Genomic DNA, 21,009 nt, shown 5'->3' on the forward strand with positions numbered 1-21,009 from the left:
TTCCTCTCTTTAGCAGCAGAGGAGAGAAGAAGGTCATGTTTGTGAGTCCGTTTTCCTCCTGACCTTCAAGCAAGCAGAAAACTGAAAGGTCTGAAAATAGTCCATAGTATTTTATTATTTACTAGTTGCTTGCAGCTTCTAGCAACAGGACATGTGTAGACAGCGGAATCGAATGTAACTACACACAAAATATACAACATACTCACAGGTTTTATTTAATCTTTTCATATGTATTAGAGGAATGGAACATGCACAGCAGTATATTTAAATTTCGCTTTCTTATAGTCGCTTTGCAGACTTATTACATTGGTGAATTACTGAAAACATTCCTCAGACTACAGCTACAGAATAATGCAGCAAATGTTGCTGTGAAAAGACAATGTAAACATGCGCTGGTCCTTGCAAGAGGCTTTACCCTCCACACTCTCTAGGGGAATCTGGTTTTGCAGTGATAAGCAACTGCTCAAATCAGCCCATAATAATGAGGTGATTTGATGCCACACTGGCAGTCATTAATTCCAATGAAACAGGACCCTCATCAGCATGAGTGAAGCTGGCGATTATGAGAAGGGGGGATGCAGAGGAAGAGCAAACGACTTATTTATGAACAAATCGATGACTACTACCCCCCACTCCCATCTCTCCTCCATCCACCTGACACTCTGCTTAGACCACTTAATGTGCCATCAGCACAGCGTCTTCCCACCACAATGACTTCTATTATTCCCTGCTGCTTGCTTCCTCATCACTCTGACTTTGGTACACAAAAACACCACAGCAATGCTGTGCAGCAATGATCTTCACTTTGTCCTCGGATGCACATTATTAGAGTAAATTTCCATTTGTTCTGCAACAGTGAAATGTATGCTTCACACGCCCGCATTAGGAAGTAAGAGAGCTTTTTCAGGCCAGCTTTGTGGACATTCATAAATTGCCTGCCTTGTTTCTGCAACTGAGCTTTAACCACATGCTAAAGCTTCAACAACAATGTTAATCAATGAAGCAGACAGAGCTGTTGGACTGGTTGTACTGTAGATAGAGGTGGACCATCTGTGGGTGTTTCCTGAGCTGTGTTGCTTGGCAGCAGGCTTCAGTCCATGGAGTCACAGAGAAACTTTCTGAATACTGCGCATATGAATGCCTTCAGCAGATCTCACACACAGTGCTCCACTGTGCTGAGCCAGAGCTGCTCTCAACAGACTCATTCAGACCACACAGCAATTCACCTCACTGACAAAATAGCAGAATACTGAGTTCCCACTGGACAACAACATAGTGGGCAGACAGAAAAAAAACATGAGCAGTTTCACAAACTGTTCCTTATACACATGCTTAAACTTGTAGCCGGTTTCGAGTCACGCTTGTCTGGCAATTTACCCATTTCACCACACCTGTACTACAACAGGGAGCCGACTGCTTCTAAAACACACAGCTCTGTAACCAAGCCAGATCCCCACTGGTTCTGTTGTCCTTGCTCAAAAACACTTCGATATTTTTAATGGGCCGTAAATGATGGAACAAAATGCTGTCAGCACACTGTAAGGAAGAGCTGCTGTGTTAGTTCTGTTTAGGTTATTTAACCAAGCCCTTTCTCTGACCCTGAACATCACTGTTGATACAGCAATTCTCCATTTCCTTCACAATTCACTTGGGGGGAAAAAAAAAATCACACAAGGTCATAAACAAAAGAAAAAGCTGCAGTGCGCTTCATACAATTATGGCATGAAATATTTTTACTGTATTGCAAGGATCTTCACAATCACAGTAAAGTCAAGGTTATATGTTTGTACAGTTAAACGTGTTGTGTGAAAAGATGATTCCTGGAGTAAAGGTTTTGAAACTTATTATTAGATAATAACTCCAACAAATTACTGGGCAAAACAGCTTCCAATATAAATTGAAAAACCCTCAACACAAGTTGCCAAAATACTGCAAAATGCTGTAATGAAACTGAGAAGGGAGTTATTCGGCCTCATCAACATGAGGCGCAGAACAACAGTTAGTAACACTTAGTAACCGCTAGATCTTTCACTTGTTTCACAAGTTGTTAGACTGGCCATTGACATTTCTGTCAAATAATTAAAAACCTGTTAGGTGGCTTGATAAAACGGATGGGATACCAAAGAATGAAAGATGGTGAAGCAGGGAGATTATAATGCCATCTCAGGGATTCAATGAAAATACCGGTGATGAATGACTGATGAGAAACTACAAATGTGGATTAAGAAGTGTTTGTAGTCTCGTCTGTTATGCGAGGTTTGGCTTTTACAGGGTGCGGTCTTAGATCACAGATAGACAACTGAAAAGCAAACAAGTAATACATGGGTTATGAAATTCTGCAGCTCAGTTCAAGTAATGGTCTAAATCCACAACCTGAAAAATGTCATGTCATGCACACAACGTTATTACTGTGCAGTAAGGAGGTATTTATTCGTGTAATTGATTAAATACACAAGAAAATCAAAACAAATCCCCTTGTGTTTTCGTCCTGCTGTGTTTTCCATTAAGGGATATGTTTCCACTCGCCTTTCAACATCAATTCATCAACAAATGCAAAAAACAAACAAGTAACATTTATGCAATTTAATTAGAAAACAATCACCAAAAGAATGGCCAAGGGCACCTGTTTATCTTAAATCCACCCCACACGTCTTTCCCATACGCATTTAATATGAGAGATAATTTAGCGTGGTGTCACTAAATTATTGGACCAACAGATAGCTGACAAGAAGTAGGTCATTCATCGTGCTAACTAGCGGCGGTTGTTAGTAGTCTAGATGTCAAAATGATACAGCTATTTCTTGCTAGCGCTAATATTGCCCAACGTGCGTACAAGTTAGCTGTCTGCTAGCTAGCTAACCATCGTTAGCATTTGTCGATAAATAACCAGTCTACCCAAGGTCACTAACAAGCTAGTTCATGTGTATTATGTTGTAGCATGGTTAGACGGTCACGTATATGTGTGGTGGTAAAGTACAGAGTCAACTGTAGCGGGCAGCCAAACCCCTAGACGTAGGGGAAGTTAAATTCAAAAGAGCCGCAGTGCACTAGACGTATCCACTAGCGGTAGCTTAGCTAGCTTGCAGTGCTAGCAGGCGTCATGTAGACCGAAATGCACGGCGCCGTTTCGAAGTAATTATTAGCCGCCCGTCACGTTTCGCTCCGTCTTCGTGCGCCTAAACACCCAGACGAGCTAAAATATCTGCAAAGTGACAATCGTCTGACATGCATTACCTGGAAATCACGCTCTTCGTTGAACCTAGAAAATCTGTCGGCCATTTTCTGAACGCAGCAGCAGCTTCTGTGCTCGCTCCGTCTGTGTCCGACAGAAGCGCGCTGTGGAGACGATGTGCACTCCGCAGATCCGCCGTCTGTCAGTTGACCTTTCACAACAATACCCACCAGGATGTCACACGGTTCCCTATGAGAATGTTTTGAAGCTGCATTAACGCTGCGATGATGATTGTTTATTTGCATGCATTCTATGTATATTTGGCTTTACACAAAGGTTTGTTTACAGAACTGGGTGTAAACAAAACTGGATTACACACTGACTGGGCTAAACAGGCCACTGCCCAGGGGCCGCAGACCCCCCCCCAGGGGGTGGGGGGGCTTTAATTACCCAGTGTGTCAGTTGATTTTGTTAATTTGATTAATGTCAAGTATGTTTGGAGATTTGCACCAATAAAGTAAAATATCTGCTGATGCTGGTCCTGCATTATTAGGTAACTGTGGCGCTGTCTTATAGAAAGGTCATGTTTCAAATATAATTTAAAGGTATTTATCATTTACCCAATACTCAAGATTATTTTCTTTACTGTGGATGCATGCTGTATGTCCTACCAATACATTATCAGTTGAATAGACTGTATGTGGGTATTTATGGAACATTAGCCTGAGATACAGTAAGTTGTGGTTTGCAAAAAAAACTGGGTTGACAGACGAGAAGAAGGAGAAAAAGAACATGCAGTTATCGCACTCCCGATGTCAGAGAGTTGCGCAGTGTAGACTAGAGAGCCAAACATGTCATCAACGGTGTGGACATTTTCAGAGGAAGGCAACACAACTGCAATGGGAATACCGCAAACCTGGGAGACAGGTCACCCATTATTCTAGTATTTTTTTCTTTATGTATTGGATGCTATTTCTTGAGAGGACCGTGTACAATAGTAAATGTTATTTTTGAAATGTGTCTGTGTCTCTGATCACGAGATGAAGCTCACGTCTGTTGCCTACTTAAAGGGCACTTGACAGAATACACATAATCCACAGTGGATGGAAAGTGGGGAGTCAGTTTAAGGGACCAGGACAATCCAGCCATGGAGTTAATGGTAACTATGATACCAGTTGGGTGTCTGAGGTGGTCGGGAATGTTGTATTAATTGTTCACATGATTGCAGCACAATGAGTGAGTTTGTTGTTTATCAGGTGCTCTCACAAACCTCCAGGCTAAATGAGTTCAAGTGTTCCAAATCAAATCAGAGGCCACATTTTACTGTCTCGATGAGTTGGAGGGCCAGTCCACTGGCTGTGATGGTATGACTATAATCAAATTAATCCCATTAGAATCCGATGAGGATCTATAAATAGACCTTTATGTTGTATATGTCCCCATTTAGAGCGTGGTCATCTTCAAACTATGCATAACATTTCCACACAGCATGATTGTATGTGCAGAAGACAAAAGGTTGCCTTTTATGGTATCTGCCCCGACAGTAATAAAAGGAGAACCTGTTGTTTACCATATTCCATATTTATGTCCTCTGCTCAGATGATGTCTGCTTTGCCTAAGAGTGATTTTCAGTCTGCTGATATGAAAAAAGCTCAGATTTCCTGTTTTCATATTTTCTTGCTCCAAACAAATACTTGTCTGGAGAAGACTGCAGAGTGAAATCCGCTCATCTGCCTGTTTCGTTTAAACCAAATAGATCCATTGTTTGCTCCAAGAGTCTCTTGGCTTTTGTTCACACATGTGTGTTGAGTCACGAGAAGAAAATATCCAGGGATTTCACTTGATATTAAAAAGGGGAAATTAGCAGATCATCAATATATTTTTTGGCTTCAACTGACGCATGACACACAGCCTCTGGATGCTGGTATTTGAATGGCTACAGTATGTCCAGACTGATGTAAGAAACGCAGATCTATAGATATATCCAGTGTTTTTGACACTGTGTTTTCAAAACTGATGGACTAACTTGGAGGGCAGTTTTGCTGCCATGTTCTTTGTTTTTTGTTCAGGTTTTGGACAGATCCTTTACATTTTTGGAATAACTCCTTAAATACAGTGGTGAATAGGAATGCTTTCATGTTGTTGTCCCACACCTTAACATTTCAAAATCACATGGGTGTAAGGACCACTGCCAATCTCAACAAATAACTGACATGTTTGTAAATGTGTGGAGTATGAAAGACACTAATACTTTATTATTGCATTTTATACCAATCACTGTAGATTGCACATTTTGCAGCCTATAAAATAACATGTAAATAAGGGTATTGTAATGATACTAGTAGTACTGATGCTTGTAGCGAAGAAGTGATGCCTTTAGTCAGTAGTTTATGACGCCATCTTGTGGTGAATCTTGGTTAATACAAATAACCCCGATAAAAAAGGTATATTACTATATAATATACATAGAATAATATATTATCTTCGCAGCTTTATCAAACTTTTGGGACTGTCTAGCCTTATTGATTGTGAGAAAGTACAGGGAAGTCAACGACATATAAAACAGCAATGTAAACCAGACGGTAGCACTGGATAAACACCAAGAAAATAAAAACAAATCCACTAAAACAAACAGCTAACACCTGCCATTACAACAATCGGGGTATTTTATGCAATATATTACAGTGCTGTTGCTTGAAAAGTCATCTAAGTCCACACAACACTTCACCATTTCCTCCTCCTCGCTGCTTCTTCAGGAACTGATCTCAGAACAGGCGCAGACAGGAAGTACACATACCTCACCTTCAAATTAAAAGCATAACGGTCATGTTACGACACTATAATAAATGTAAACATATCAATAGAGCGCAAGCAGCAATAAGAAAAAACATTCAAAACAATGAACGAATAATAAAAAAAGTGCATAGCCGCTTTTGTATAAACGAATTTTGAATATAATTACTGTAAATTAAGTGAACATAACATTTGCTTTTGTAATTTGCAACCGGAAGTTAGCTAGTTACACACCGATCTCATCGCGATCGGCCGACGCCTACTAATTGGAAGCTCGGTAAGTTAGACTCTACTGTATAATTACTAATAAATTACATTGTTTAACTTGTGACATTGTTTTCAGACCACCCTAAGCGTCTTCTTTTCTCTTTAAAGACAACGATTTTGTGCTCCAAAAGTTCAGCATCTCAACGAAAGGCAGAAACATGTCGGTCTGATTTTTAGCTAATGTGAAATGTCGGTGAATGTGGCTAGAAGGAAGTTATTATTGTAACGTTACTACACTGAGAGCGCGTACAGGCCCTCAAAGAACGAAGCTAGCGGGAAATATGTGCTATAAGTTCATGGTTAAATACTGTCAGCTTGTGACAAAGGTTAGAATAATCCAAACTGGGCACAATAACAGGCTGCCTTTACTGTAACTTTGGTTGTACAGGTCACCAAACTTTTTCATAACCGCACATAACGCCTGCCTGAGCCAGATGTGGATGATCACAGCAACTGTTGTTCTGCAGCTCGTACTTTATCCACTGCTGCATCACTTGATGAAATAAATTACATGCTCATAAAATTATGTAAGAAGCACATACGTGAAAATAAGTAGATTCAATGCAAATAAAAGCAAGAAAAAAGTGTGATTTGTTAATTATTTAAGCTGTACTAAGGAGTCTCCATCAGAGTAGCTATTATATTAATATCATGTATTCCAATATGGACATACTTGATAGCATCATCTCTAATGTGGCTGTTTGATCTATTAAACATTAAGCTATTAGAGGCTCATATCTGACACATATCTTTGTTAGCATTAATCAGCCATGACAGGTACCATATGTTGGGTCTGCTGTGTCTCACACACTGTACAAATACAAGCCGGACCATTCTTGGCCCAGAGTCGCACTCCTGGACTGCATTTAGAGCTAAACAGTCCTGGCCTGGGTCCATCCACGAATGGGAAACCTATGGTGTCCTGTCAGAGCAAATTTGCTTTCTCCTCTCCTGTGCAAATACGGAAGAAAGTGCAGAGAATTAAGCACATTGTATGAAAGATGTTCACTACAAACAATGAAGGGCACCGCACTTGTACACTTCTACATCATAGAGGAGATCACGACATAACTTTATTAGACTACAGTGCAGTTTGATATAGCATTAAATACATACAATTCATGCCAGATGTGTAGTTGTACATGCTCAACTTGGATTGTCCAGTAATGCTACTGCTTTCAATTTCATGGCCGGTCCATGTGTTCTGTTTGCAAGTGTTTCTGATCCTTTTCTATGTGTAAAAAATGCAGTTTTGGCAGAAATTGGGCATGCAACATATGATTCTTCTCAGGCAGGTCTGGGGCGAAATGGCCTCGCAATAATAAATGGTATTTTTAGACTATCATGGCAATATACACAGTATATAACTAATCTCCACAGAAGCACTTCTCAAATGCAAGGGCTAGGTGACAACAAATATCACAATATTTTTAACCAAATACCTTGATATTGATATCTCAGCAATACTGTAGGATCGACTACTTGGCCTACTACTGCTACTTGGTCAAAATATTAACACAATGATTTTTGATAAATGATCGTCAGTAATGTAGATATTATCACTGATTGGGGAAAGGCAAGTATTTAGTAGAAATATTACATCACTTTACTGCAAGGCAGCCTTTAAAACCAGGAAAAGACAACGTATATGCAACAATATGTAGTGTTGTATCACGATGATTAAAATTAATGGATTCTTCAAATCATCTTTTTATCTGTAAACTGCCCAAAAAAATTACATTAAATTTCCCAAAGTTCAAGGTGATCCCAAAGATGTTCAGTTTACACTGATAAAAAAAAAAAAGCTTCAACGACAGTAGTAAAACTGTGTTATTGACTCTTACGTTTTCTTACCTAATATGCACATGACAAGGGAAATAATCATTTTCAGTTCCCTACAATTAATGTATGGAAACATCCTCAGTTGAATGAAAATTTGCAGAAAATGGAGGGCTCCACAAAATTGCTGTGTCTTGCTATTTACTAACCTATGTTTTGTTATTTAAAAAGGAAGGGAAAAAGGGAAGTTAGAAGAGACACAGAGGTGTGACTGAACGCTAGTCATATCCTGCATATGGTGTCTTAACTGCTCTGGACACGTGTTAGTCCAGGACTGAGATATTTTCCTAAGAAGCAGCGTTCCTTAAGGAATGCTTGGATGTGTGTAAATGCTTGTGTATGTGGTGTGTGTGTGTGTGTGTGTGTGTGTGTGTGTGTGTGTGTGTGTGTGTGTGTGTATCCGTGGGAGACTTCAGGTTGAGTCCCTTCTCACTGTCCTTACTAAAGGCTTTGGAATTCCATTAATCTGTGTGGGTGTACGGCAGAAGTCGGCTCAATATAGCCACTGACTGCAGTATGTGCAGCTAAGCTCAGGATTTCTGTGCAAAAGTAGATTGTACTACTTCATATTTATGATGCAAGTTCTTGTGTACAAGTTTATTACCTGTACAGTCTGATGTAATTCGCTGCAAAAGCCTGTAATAAGACCCATCTCTTTAAATCTCAGGTGTTCAGTTTCTGTTGACACTGAGCCAGAGAGCTGTGGGTTTAGCTTGGTTGTAAGTTGAAGGCAGTAGTTAATGGTTGCATTGTATCACATTTAGAACTGAAGCAATTCATTAATAGATCAGTTAATCAGCAAATATGTAAATGGCTGGATTCTGATGATCAATTAAGGGTCCAAGTATTTTTTTTGTTTTTTGGTTCCAGTCTAAGTTGTGCAGACTTGCTACTTTGTTTTATATCATTGTATACTGATTATCTCTGAGTTTTGGTCAGTCAGACAAAACAAGTAATTTGTAAGCATTTTTGTGAGGGCATGTTTTAAAAACTAAACATTTTCTGACATTTTATCGTCTAAAGTAGAGTTGCAACCATTCATTATCTCCATTATTTGGTTAATCTACGTATAATTAGTTGATTGATTGCTTAGCCTCTACCTTAGAGTAACTGAAAATAATTTCCCTCAGCCTAATGTAACATCTTAAAAGTGTTTTGTTTTGTCCAGACAACAGAACAAAACTCAAAAATGTTCAGTTTATTGATACAGAAAACTGAAACTAAGGGTGCCGACCGAATGTTACTGGCATTTTTTTGTTCAAACTAGTTTGATCAGTTGCCCCTATGAAGGCCGATCAGATAAACATGTAAGACAGGTTGTCTACGCCCTGTTGAAATGCTAAAACATACTGCAAGGTTCGAGACGGAAGTAGTAGCTTAAGGGCACAAAGACTGAGACTGAGACAAAATCTTTCCTAAATACTGTTTTTTTTTCTTTATACTGTTGGGTTTTTTTTTTTACAGTTTACAGACAACTTTCTATTTTGTTGTTTGTTTTGTTGATGTTCGAGCAAGACAAATGTAATTATTTATTTGTCTTTAATAACTATAGTTGAAGAAACATCCTTTTGATTGGTGATTAGAATCGGTCAATACTGGCTCCAGCAATCAGTTATCAGTGATGGACCCAAAAAATCCTGACTGGCTAAAACATTAAATGATGAAGTGTCTATCAAAATAATCATTTTCTGATTACTAGCTAATCTTTTCAGGTTTTAACTGAGAGGATAATAAATGAATAGAATCGATTCTGTTGCCTCCATAATGGAATTATCTCAGTTTAATGTGCTGTATCTTTTGATGAAGTTAACGATATGACGTCTTCTCATTCCTGTGTTTAGCCATGTTGAATTGTGCTGCTGATAGTCCCTCTCCAGGTCTTGTTCTGCTGATTTAAATCAAATCACTCCTGTTAGAAAAAAGAAACGTATCAAACATAGCATTTTCAGAGTTTCTTGCAATCTTAACTTGCAATGAGGAAAAACTTTTTGATACACAAACCTTCACCAGGTTATTAACCTGGCTATTAACGTGATGAAGAAGTGTTGTTATTATATTTTTCCTGACTGTAAGTGAAGATGACTGTGCAGGAGTTTTCTGTCTGAATTTTGTCAACCTTCAGTCTTCTCCTATGCACCTGTTGATCCACAGGTGTGCAAAAGTTTTGCTCTGTGAAACCTTACTAAACAAATTTCAAAAGTTAGAAGTTTTGAATCAATCAGAGGCTAAAGAATAGCCTAAATTAAACCCTAACTGCTTATGACAATGTCCACAATCCTGATCCTAAACAGTTTTTTCTCAGGTATTGTTGTCATGACTGCTAACTAAACATTTACACTCATGAAGCATGAGCAACTTGCACTTTAGTTTTTTTTTTGTTTTGCATGGTTTATGGCGCAGCCTCTCAAGCATTCTGAATTTCCTGTGTTCTGTCTTGGTTTATAAATGAGTAAGTTGTTTTGCCGCTGAAAAGAAAAGCAAGTAAGATAATTTCAGATAGAAGAGAACACCTCACATTTAGAGTGACAGCTCATGCAATTCTCTCTGTGGCTATTATTTTCCATACGGCCGTCATACTGTCAGATAGCAAACTGTCACTTTTTAACAAACTAAAGAAAACTCTGTTGTTGTTGATGTGACAAGCGTGTGGATGGATGACATGACATGTGACTTACATATATATATATACATATATATATATATATATATATATATATATATATATATATATATATATATATATATCAGCTGCCACAGGGTTTCTTTCATCAGAGCACATGAAAGGTCACAAAACTCTTTACATTTTATGAAGTATTGTGGTTGTGTGTGGAAGGTCAGTCTCTCAGTGAGGTCCTGCACACAGAACTGTGACTGTTCTGTAGTGTTTTTTGACTTTATAAGCAAACATCTATTCCTCCACATTCTGGTTTTAATTTGACTTTGAAGCAGTTATGGTTCGTGTAGACTATTAATTCTACTTGGGGTAAAAGACAGAGAGCTCATGTTCTGTTTTTGTCAGTCCATAGTTCACGGTTGATCATCAAGAACATAGCCAAACATGTTATCCTTTAATCTAGTCAGAGGGAAGAGCAAGTGAGCAAGTTAGCCAGCCCTGTTGGAGGGAGAGGAGGGGGGGGGGGGGGGGGGGGGGGGCGTATGGGGAAGTGGAGATTCATTTCCCATAAGTCATTGTCAGCCAGCTCCTCCCCCGGTTGGCTGAGAGCCAGCAACAAGCGGAGAGCCTCAGCCGAGACTTTACCGAGAATCCGATCATGAAGGACGAGGGAGGCAAACACAGCACCTAGTTTTACTAATGTAGATGTCAGCTTGTTCAGAGAGGATACACGGGAGAGAGAGCAGCTCAGACTGGCATCTGTCGGTAGGTCTACACGCCCCTCAGCCTCTCAAACACACAGAGTTGTTTTTGTGGTTGTGTTTATTGCAGTGGGTTTTTTCTCTATTTCCTTTCCACGTAAATTCATCGGGGTGTGGTGTTGCGCTGTGCTCTCAACACCGGTGCAGCGTCTTAAGAAGGAAGTGACAGTTGAATTGCTTTGTTCTAGAAAGTCTTGCAGTGCATGAAGTCGGCACACAAGGTAAAGACTTACTGAACTTAAACAGCTTTCATTCAAGTTTGATGTCAGTTTTTCTTAAGTATTACTTGTGTTAAGGAGCAAGAGTACGCAAAAAAAACTGGGCATATGTTTTGGCAGCTTTGCATTTGTTTTGAAAGACTTCTGTCAAGATTGTCTATATGTATATGTACAGAAAGAGTCAAAAGCTAAGTGACAGGAAGAAGCTGCTGTTAACTGTCAAGGACACACTGATGCAACATGCTGTAACTGTAGTCCTAGTTCTCAAGTTGGCTTGTGCTTTTAAAACAGTTTTTAAAGCAAGTAGTAAGTGCTGAAATGAAAGTGGTAACTCTGAGTGTGCAGATTTCACAATGATACATGTTTTGATGATCATAATGTCCAAGCCATCGGCAGTCAGTCACACTAATCTTTATTGGAAATTCAGCCCGACCATGCCTAATGCGCCGCAGTTGACTTCCTCTGCGTGAAACAGAGTTCTTGCTTTGAACGACAGTTGCAACTGCCAAAACAAGGCCGGGGTTGAGTTTCCTGTCTCATCTGCCGACCGCAAACTTTCAGAGTTTCACTTGGTTTCAGATCAAGTGATCATCATGATCCTAAAATCACAAAGACAAAGTCAAGCATATTTAACAAGCTCTAAAGAAGCAGATTAATTTGTACATAATCTCAGTACAAAGCCTGTGATTGTTGCATTTAGTTGTGTGCATATTTCTGCGGTAAAGGTTTGACAAAATTTCTACTTTTGCTTTACTTGACTACAACTGGGGATCCTGCAAATAACAAAAGGAACAAAACAAACATATAATCGAAGAATAAAATGGAATCTCACAAGTAAAAGTTGGTTTAAATGTGAAAATAAGAAATATGTTTGTCAGTCTCTGTCGATTTTTTTCATTATTGGAACCACCACTCACACATAGCAGATAGTAAAAAGACCTTTGTTGCATTATGGGGAAGCAAGCACAAACTTAACATTTCTAAAGGTCAGTTCCTAGTGATGATGAGCCATGCGATTTACTGTATAGACATGATGCATTGACACCATGTTGGTGTTTGACTCAATCCAGTGTATAATGTAATGATTAATTAAAAGAGCATTTATCATTCACTGGTTCCTGCTTCACAAGGATTTGATGAATTTCCTGCCATATATTAGTCAGCTAAATATGTTTCGACTGATGGCTGAACCAAAACATAACATTCAAATGTCCCACTTTGGCTCTGGGCATTTTAATAGACAGAATTATTTAAGGTGGAGATGGAGATTTTGGAACGAATGACACTTAACAATCAACTGTCATTCTCCAGAATCACCTCCCCCACCTTTAATTGAGAGTGGGCAGAGTAATTGTAACCCCCTTGTAAACTCAAACACGGTGTTGCCAGTTAATCAAATACCGTAAGAAAATATTTGATCAGTTTATGGATTTCCTGAAAAAACAAGATTTCATAAAATAGCCATATAGAGGCTCAGGGGTATATGATTAGATATTATCACTTGTTTGTAGAGCCCAACCAGGACATCAGTTGGTTGATCATAATGGCCTTTCATGGATAAATAGGTATCAGAGTATTTGTTGTCCGTTTGCACCAATATAAGAATTAGATTATGATGCAGAAAAAGATGCGTGGTGTCATGAAATTAAATCCCCAGTGAAGTTTACCTTTTCAGTCCACCAGGCTTTTCAGACAGTTACAGCCTTTGTTACATATCTTTGTCAGTGTTATTGGCTGTTTATTGGCTTGTATGTGAATATCAGAATCATTTCCTTAGGCCTCAAAAATCAAATATTGGTTGGGCTCTTCTTTTTGACATAAATATTGTCCCACTGTAGCGAAATCAGTTGCTTACGATGTTCCCTCTCTCCCCAGATCCAGCAGATGAAATGGCGGTGCGGCAAAGGATTTTTAACTCAACATTACCCTTCTCCGGCTCCTCCAAGGCCGAGCTGAAGGGGTCATTGCCACCCTGCTCGACTGCGGACCAGGAGAAGGAGGAGGAGGAGGAAGAGGAGGGCAAGGATAGCAAAATGGGCTACATAGCCTGTCCCTACAACCCTACTATGATGAAGTACATGACACATGGGACAGCAGAGCAAGTGGGAGAACTGCCACCAAAGACCTCATCAGTCATTGCCCAAGAATGTAAATATGTCTTTTGGTATATTTACTTGACACTAAATCAAATAAATGTGTGTCAACAGGGAATTTAACATTAACACTGTGCTCTCCTCAGGTGAAACCCAGGACTTACAAAAGTTTAGTCCATCCGATGTGAAGCCTTCCTTCGTTCCCTACCCCAACTGCCTCACCAGGTATGATATAGCGATCATTTACATTTAGAGAGGCTTCTTATATGTTTAATCCCATATCTGGAATTAACATCGTTGCCATACATCTTCTTCAGTCTTTCCTCAGAGCAAAACAACGTGGCGTGCCCGACCACAGCCTCCATCCAGGAGCCGAGCAGCTCCTCAGCTCAGCTCACCCCGAGAAAGAGGACCAGGAAGAAACAGAAGCGCAAGGGGAAGAAAAAACAGGAGAACAAGAAGGAGAAGCAGCGAAAGAGACACCGAATGCCTTCTGGTGTCCCTGAACAGGAGAGTGGAAGTTCTCTGGTTCAGATCCTGGTATGAACTCTCATTATTCTTCACATCTCATTGACTTTTGAATATACAAAAGTGCCATTCTGAAGTAGGTTGGTGCATACTCTTTTACTCATAAAAGCACTCAGCATGCTTGCAGTGTTCCTTATGAATCGTCTCTAAGGATAGATTGCCACATACTTTGGCAACCGGAGGCTTGACCTCTTGACTTTCCCATGCAAACATTAGCTTTCCTGTTCTGTGGAAGTGATTCACTACATTTAGACAAAGCTGCCCCTCATGGCCGTGAACGTTAAGTCACTGAGCAAACACACCTGGGAATGTAAACAAAATGTAGTCTGATGGGTTTTGTTTGTCTCCTGTAGGTGGAGTCATCTCTTGGAGGGAGAAGCAACCTCAGCACTTCTTGCTGTAGCAGCATAGAAAGCTCAGAAGAGCGGGACAGAGGGCCTTCTCTCTACAGCCGTCCGATCTACAACACAGGCCCCAGCTGTTCTCCTCAGCCCTGGAGGGACAGCGTCTGCAACCACCTCTCCAGTGTCTATTCCTATCAGCAGGTCAGCGACTCAGACAGCATCAGTAGTGTGGGAGACTGTTCGCTGGCCCTCGCTGGTCTCAGTGGTAGCGTCAGTCAAGGGGACCCGTGCTTCGCAGGGCCCTTTTTTAAATACGTGGCGAGGGAGGTCAGAGAAGAGGAAGATGAGCTCTCGGCATCTGATTCTGACACCAACGAGGGACTTCTCTTCTTCAATGAAGTACGTTGTGCTTTAGTCTACTTCCTGTCTTCTGTACTAGTTTAAATGTGGCGCTGCTGAAGTAACTGGTCTCTCTTGTTCAGAAATTCCACATTGTGGACTCCGAGTACAAGGAAGGGAGGGAGTATGTCCTCAAAGAGTTTGTCAAGGAAGGCTCCTACGGTGAAGTGCACATTGCTCAAGATGTCAACACGGGCTTCAAATTTGCTGTCAAAAAGGTATGGCAGAGCATATCGCTCTCTGTTTTTTTCCACTGCCGGGTTTCAAAGTGTGCTCTGATTGCTCACTGTTTTTTTCCATCCTCGCAGATCGCCCTGAAGAGGTTCAGCAGTGAGGAGGTGGGTGCGTGGAGTACCCTCAGATCTCCTCGTGTGGTGGAACTCTTTGGAGTGGTCAGAGAGGGCCCTAATGTTGTCCTCTTCATGGACCACAAATCTGGTAAACAAGCCTCACTTCTGACTGTGGTTGGAAACTTTTGAGTGAAATGTGATGAATTAAGTGCACAGCACACGCACAGTAGGTGCAACCTGAGGATAATGAACTGTAGAAATATGGATGCAATTAGTGTCAAGTGGTGGAAGTGGGTGGTTAGGATGCCAGAAATGACTGTTGACCTCCAGATTACAGGTGGAGATGCCTGCCTTATAAATGTAATTACATATCTCACAGTTTGTCTTTGTCATCACATTCCAGACCATAATTAAAGGGATAAATGTCAACAAGATACAGTCTTAGTTATCCTGATCTGACCTTATCCATTTTTTCAGGCTCTCTGGGCCAGCTGATAGCAGAGCGTGGACGGCTGCCAGAGGACCTTAGTCTCCACTACCATTCCCAAGTCTTAGCAGCGCTGGAGTACCTAGTGAAGAAAAAAGTGGCACATCTAGACATTAAAGGTAGGTCAAACACATTTTTTGCCCCATATAATTACAACAGTTAAACTAATGTTCAAGTTGAAGACTTCAAATATTGAAAAGCTCTTTATCATGCTAGCTAAATCATTTAATGGCGAGTCACTGAAAAAGGCCAACATGCTACGACTAGTAGATCTTTATCAGGGCTCTTAACAATATGATGTGGCCTCACCTATGTGGTAGCAACAAGGGGGAATTAATAAATTAATTAATGAATTGTTAATGATAATAGTACATTTCACCTCCCTTCCCGGGAAACTCAATAGTGTATATATTATTTCTCTCTTTCTCCTATTTTTTATTTTTCTTGTTCCTGAACACACACAAATTCACTGCCACAAAATTACTCCAACATATAGTGTCAACATCCAGTACTTGTTTGTGTTTTTCTGATGTTGCCATTCTCTGTATGCAGTGTTGTTTGTCCTCCCATAATGAACTTATTCTGTAACGTTTCCTAATATGCCTGTCTGTTTTGTCTCACTTGTTAGGTCTCGCTTAACTAAATAAAGGTAAAAAAAAAAAAGGGGAGAGCCCGTACATAAAAGAATATCTTACTACAGAAAAGAGAAGCTGTTAAAATTCAAAATGCAAATGACGATGACGCGAAGAAAACTCATTTGAATGCTTGAATGTGAAACCACAAAACTACTGATTAAAAACTAAATTGAACTTTGAAATGACATCATCACTACAATGCGTTGCTTTTTTGAAGTCATACAAACATAAAGAGACACACAGGGGTATTTATCATCATTAGTTTATCCACAAAAATAGAGCAGAAAAAAATGATTATGTTACTTGTCGATTAATCTGTGGATTGTTTTCACGATTAATGGTTTACTGTCTGTTTTACTGTCATAGAGGATTAAACAAACCAGAACGTTTTCACATTTAAGAAAATTGAATGAGGGAATAGATAACAAAAAAGGTAGTTAGTAATCGAATTAATTGTTGCTGATCTTCAGGAAAAGCAAAATAAGAAGCCCTTTAAACACGTAGGTGAGGACAAAACGTTCATCTCGTCATTGTCATGTGCAGATATAACCTCTTGTTCGTGACGTCAATATTTGTTTTATATGGTTCACAACCTCGAGGGTGATGCATTAGCCACAATATGAATGTAAATGTTCAGACTAAAAAAGTAACTGCAGTGGGTTAGGGTTTACTCATCGCACCAAAACGCAGACATCAGATATTGGCATCGGCCCCTAACAACACTTTCAAGATGAATTTCAGTAGATGTAATTGTTCAGATCAAAGTGGCTCAACACTAATATCAGTAAAACTGGATGTGTCAGCTTGACTTTTAGTTGTTGTCATACCTAGTGGAAAACAAAAACAGAGAGAGAGAGTAAAGGCAGATTTCTAATTAGTTCTCATCAGAGGACTTTATGCAGCTGTTGTGTGGAACACAAGTGTCATAGATACAGTCTTGATCTGATCCTCAGCACCTGTGTTGTGAAACCAGACTACCACAGAGAAGGGCTGGGAATTTCCCATAGTGTGACTCACCGCCGCTCTTTTGAAACGGCGCATGTGCACAGAATCAGGAGAGCTCGAAAGAAAAAAAGGAAGAACGAAACAGAGAGGGGGGGATGGGATGGACGGGGAGCAGGAAGTAGTCAGAGAGAGAGAAGTACAGACAGAGACATAAAGACAGAAAGCAGAAGGTGAAAATAAAGAGGAAAGAAGTGTAGAAAAGAAGAAAAGAGAAAAACAGAAAGGGAACAACCGGTGAGAAGAAAAAAACTGATTTAAGCTGGAGGGCGGACGAACAGCTTTATTGTCCTCTTGCGGCTCAGGCGCCACCTGGTGTCTGTAATGCCTCCAGAAAAGCAAGGCAGCAACACCAAATCTCTTTATCTGTTGCCTGTTTGTAACCAGACTCCACATTCATTCCACATTAAAGTGTTTTCTACAGCAGCTGTCTCTCGGTGACCTCACATATTCCTCTTATTCTGCCCCATTTGTCTGTGTTCCGTCTGTGCGGCTGCCCTGTTTCTAATTATGTCATCCAAAAACTGAATTACACAAGTCATGGAAACCAGCAAAGTGCCACTGAGTTCACTGAGCAGTGCCAAGATTAATGCGGCGGATTACTGACTGTGTTTGTTTCACTCAGCTGACAACGTGTTGCTGTCGGAGGACGGTAGAGACACCTTCCTGTGTGACTTCGGACACGCAGAGAGACTTGACAGTCAGGGACAGAGTCTGAGTGGGTCCAAAGGTAAATGCTGTAAAACGTTTTACTTAAGAGGATGAGTAGTTTATCCACTTTCATATCTTAATTAGTTGTTTTCTCATTGTAATTGAATACAGATCTCAAGGGCTCGGAAACCCACATGGCCCCAGAGATTGTTAAAGGGGAACCCCGCGGAGCCAAAGCAGATGTGTGGAGCAGCTGCTGTATGTTACTGCACATGCTCAATGGGTGTCAACCTTGGACAAGATACTACAAATGCAGACTTTACCTGAAGGTATACTTAACAGTGACTCTTTGCCTTGCTATTTCAGTGCAGATGTTCAGTACACTTTTCACAGGAATCAAGTCAGAATTTGACCGAGTTTGTGATATTCACAGATCGCTAAAGAGCGTCCGCCTCTGAGAGAGATCCCACCTGACTGCAACCCGCTCACAGCTGAAGTTATTGAGGCGGGACTTCAGAAGGATCCAGCCAAGAGAGCATCGGCATCTGACCTCAAAGAAAAAGCTGCCAGAGCTCTGAAAGAAGGTAACTTAACGTAACATAACGTACATTTTATTTTCATCAGTAAATATTGTTGGTAGTACCTTTTTAGAGCCCAGAGTAGTGTCTGCAGGCATTCCTTATAGGCTCAGTAGAGTGCCACAGGAACGAGTCCTCAAACCTAGAAATAGGTTAGCACTTCTGGTTCCCTCGTCTTTAAATCAATGTTTTTTAATGGGTTTGGGTTTGATGGCTGACATAAGGTCACCAAACTCAACAAATTTTCACGTCGTGTGTTATTAAAGGCGGTTGCTGACAGGTTGCTAACTGAGACGAGAGAGGTTGTTGAGGACATTAAACATAATTAAACTGAACACTGAGACTCATCTGCTCACTAGTACATCTTTAAAATTCCCATAGGCTTTTTGTTGAGGGGTACCATAGCACTTCTAAATTCTAGGTTAGCCTACAAAAATACATCAGAAGTTTGTAAATGCGAGAGGCAAAACTGAGGTAAAATAAACTGATCAACTCCTTGACTGGAGATTAAGATCGATCCTTACGGTGTGTAAAGACTTCATATGTTTGTCTGCTTGCAGTGGGAGGACTCACCAGCCCAGTGAAGGGACCCTACGCTGAGCCCCTGTATTTTGCCGACAAACCCCCTGACTCTCCGCTCATCAACAGCAGCACTGACTGTGAGGATGAGGAGGAGCATCAAGAGTCTGTCGAGAAAGTGATCACAGTGGGGAGGAAGACAAAAAAACTGGGTGATGTCGATGAAGAAAAGGAGGCCGAGTCAAAGCGAGGCTCGCCTTTCTGTCCACAAACGCTGATTTCTGAGCCGAACCACAAGAGGGGCAACAAGATCACCACAGTGCCTGAACTTGAGCTACGTAAACTGGAGCGAGGTGAGGTTTCTCTCAGTCTCCTGCTTGTTTTTTGTGTGCGTCGACTATTGGAACTCTTCTCATTGATTTCCTGCTTTATCTGTAGATTTCTACCTGAGCAGTCTGTCCCAGCTTCACTCGGCTGAGATGCAGGAGCAGCTGTTGTCTTGTCTCAGCAGTGACCCGTATACCAACTGGGAACCGTGGGACAAAAAGGTAACAAGCAGACCAGAATGTTAATCCTCTAATTTAACCTAATGTAAAAGAGTTTCCCTAGACAAAAAAAAAAGTTTGACTGTCAGACATTCCACTAGCAATCACACAATTTAAGTACCTCAAAGTAATGCAATAAGAAGAGATTAATTGGAAGAGTATAACATTTTTTGAGGTTACCACTACGGGAAGACTTTGGCTATTAGACTCCATCCATGTGAAGCATCTCCAATAACGTAGGCCCATATGAAGACAAGAAATAATGAATGAGATCGTCCAGTAAATGTTGTCCAAATACTCCAAAATTGCGTCAATTTAAACACAGTTTCATTGATGTTCACCCATCTTGACGATTAGTATTAACTGACCCACTGTTTGGCTTGTGTTCCTCTTTTTCACCCGTTATTCCAGGACTCTGGCCGCTGGTCCATGAGCCCAGCAGACGACTTCAGCTCTGGTGTCTTCTCCTACAGCAGTCAGCCAGATGTGCAGCTTTTCAGCGTGGATTTGCTGAGTCACACACAGCTACCGCCCCCCTGCTGTTTTGAAGGTCAGATAAAACTTCAGCATCTCTATTCATTTAAACTGACGTGGAACCAGCTTTTAAAATGTGAAATCATGTTGCTGCAGGGGTGGATGTCTGCATCAGAGACTTCAACAGGAGAAGCATCCGCATCAGAGAGACACGCCGGGTGAAGATTGGCCACATCGCCACTGGAATCAGTGATCAGGTGAGGGCTAGCAGCCTCACACACATTTCATGTCAGGCTCTTTGAACATTACAATGTTAAACAGATTATGTATGTTTAATGCCTACGTGTGTCTCCATTTTAGATCTCTGAAAGGGTTTTCACCTTGGAGACCCAGCAGGGCCAGCACGTCGCTCATGATGACGAGGTGCAGGAGTCCGGTCTGGAGCTCTGCTGTGTTCCTGCTCCTGACTACAACCAAGCCTGGAGGTGGAGGATCAGAGACGGAGTGCTGGAGACGAGATAAAGGCCACAGCTCTCTCCTCAAATCAGCCACAGCCTCTTCTTAACTGTTACATGTGGCCTTCTGTTGAATTGTCTCAATGTGCTTTCATGAGGTGTTCAAAGAAATCAGATGAAACTGCCTTTTAGCCGACAGTTTTGTTGTTGTGGTGTTGCTTCTGGTCTCTTAAGTGCTTATTACTCTGTCAAAGCACTGAACTTTTGACCACTGTGATGTTTACATGTTGCACCTTTTCTTGTTGCTTGTTTACATTGAGTCATTAAATGGTTAATGAAGCTACA

General features: G+C 40.7%; 2 protein-coding genes across 9 annotated transcripts in view; one reads left to right on the forward strand and one right to left on the reverse strand.

Moving 5' to 3' along the window:
- gpatch8 (G patch domain containing 8) overlaps positions 1-3,532 on the reverse strand; it is a 29,127-nt gene extending 25,595 nt beyond the window's left edge. For 5 of the 6 annotated variants that reach the window (XM_037088414.1, XM_037088413.1, XM_037088416.1 and 2 more), the window contains exon 1: positions 3,235-3,531. Coding sequence is in view for 1 of the 6 variants with exons in the window: in XM_037088411.1 (XP_036944306.1) it covers positions 3,235-3,477 (243 nt within the window). In the remaining 5 variants the exon portion in view is untranslated. Of the gene's footprint in view, positions 1-3,234 lie in introns of all 6 variants that reach the window. The other variant, XM_037088411.1, reaches the window with a different exon arrangement.
- Positions 3,533-6,108: 2,576 nt separating this feature from the next.
- map3k14a (mitogen-activated protein kinase kinase kinase 14a) lies at positions 6,109-21,009 on the forward strand. 3 transcript variants are annotated; one of them, XM_037089486.1, is made up of 16 exons: positions 6,109-6,242; positions 13,540-13,812; positions 13,904-13,982; positions 14,075-14,297; positions 14,639-15,028; positions 15,112-15,246; positions 15,337-15,466; positions 15,796-15,924; positions 18,068-18,172; positions 18,265-18,422; positions 18,527-18,677; positions 19,232-19,543; positions 19,629-19,738; positions 20,147-20,285; positions 20,366-20,466; positions 20,570-21,009. In XM_037089486.1, exons 2-16 carry the CDS (start codon positions 13,554-13,556, stop codon positions 20,729-20,731), a joined length of 2,583 nt encoding a protein of 860 aa, XP_036945381.1. In that variant the 5' UTR covers positions 6,109-6,242; positions 13,540-13,553; the 3' UTR covers positions 20,732-21,009. The 3 variants fall into 3 exon arrangements, with proteins under 3 accessions (XP_036945381.1, XP_036945379.1, XP_036945382.1); XM_037089484.1 differs by lacking the exon at positions 6,109-6,242 and adding an exon at positions 11,293-11,450; XM_037089487.1 differs by lacking the exon at positions 6,109-6,242 and adding an exon at positions 11,528-11,667.

Source organism: Acanthopagrus latus, chromosome 23, assembly GCF_904848185.1.
Source record: "Acanthopagrus latus isolate v.2019 chromosome 23, fAcaLat1.1, whole genome shotgun sequence".
Lineage (NCBI taxonomy): Eukaryota > Metazoa > Chordata > Actinopteri > Spariformes > Sparidae > Acanthopagrus > Acanthopagrus latus.

What these genes read in the sequence shown, in the direction of transcription:
- map3k14a (XM_037089486.1), top strand. Translation starts at nt 13,554, where the DNA reads ATGGCGGTGCGGCAAAGGATTTTTAACTCAACATTACCCTTCTCCGGC. An exon ending in TACCCCAACTGCCTCACCAG is followed by an intron (nt 13,983 to 14,074) that starts GTATGATATAGC and finishes CATCTTCTTCAG; the next exon opens with TCTTTCCTCAGAGCAAAACA. An exon ending in CCACTGGAATCAGTGATCAG is followed by an intron (nt 20,467 to 20,569) that starts GTGAGGGCTAGC and finishes TCTCCATTTTAG; the next exon opens with ATCTCTGAAAGGGTTTTCAC.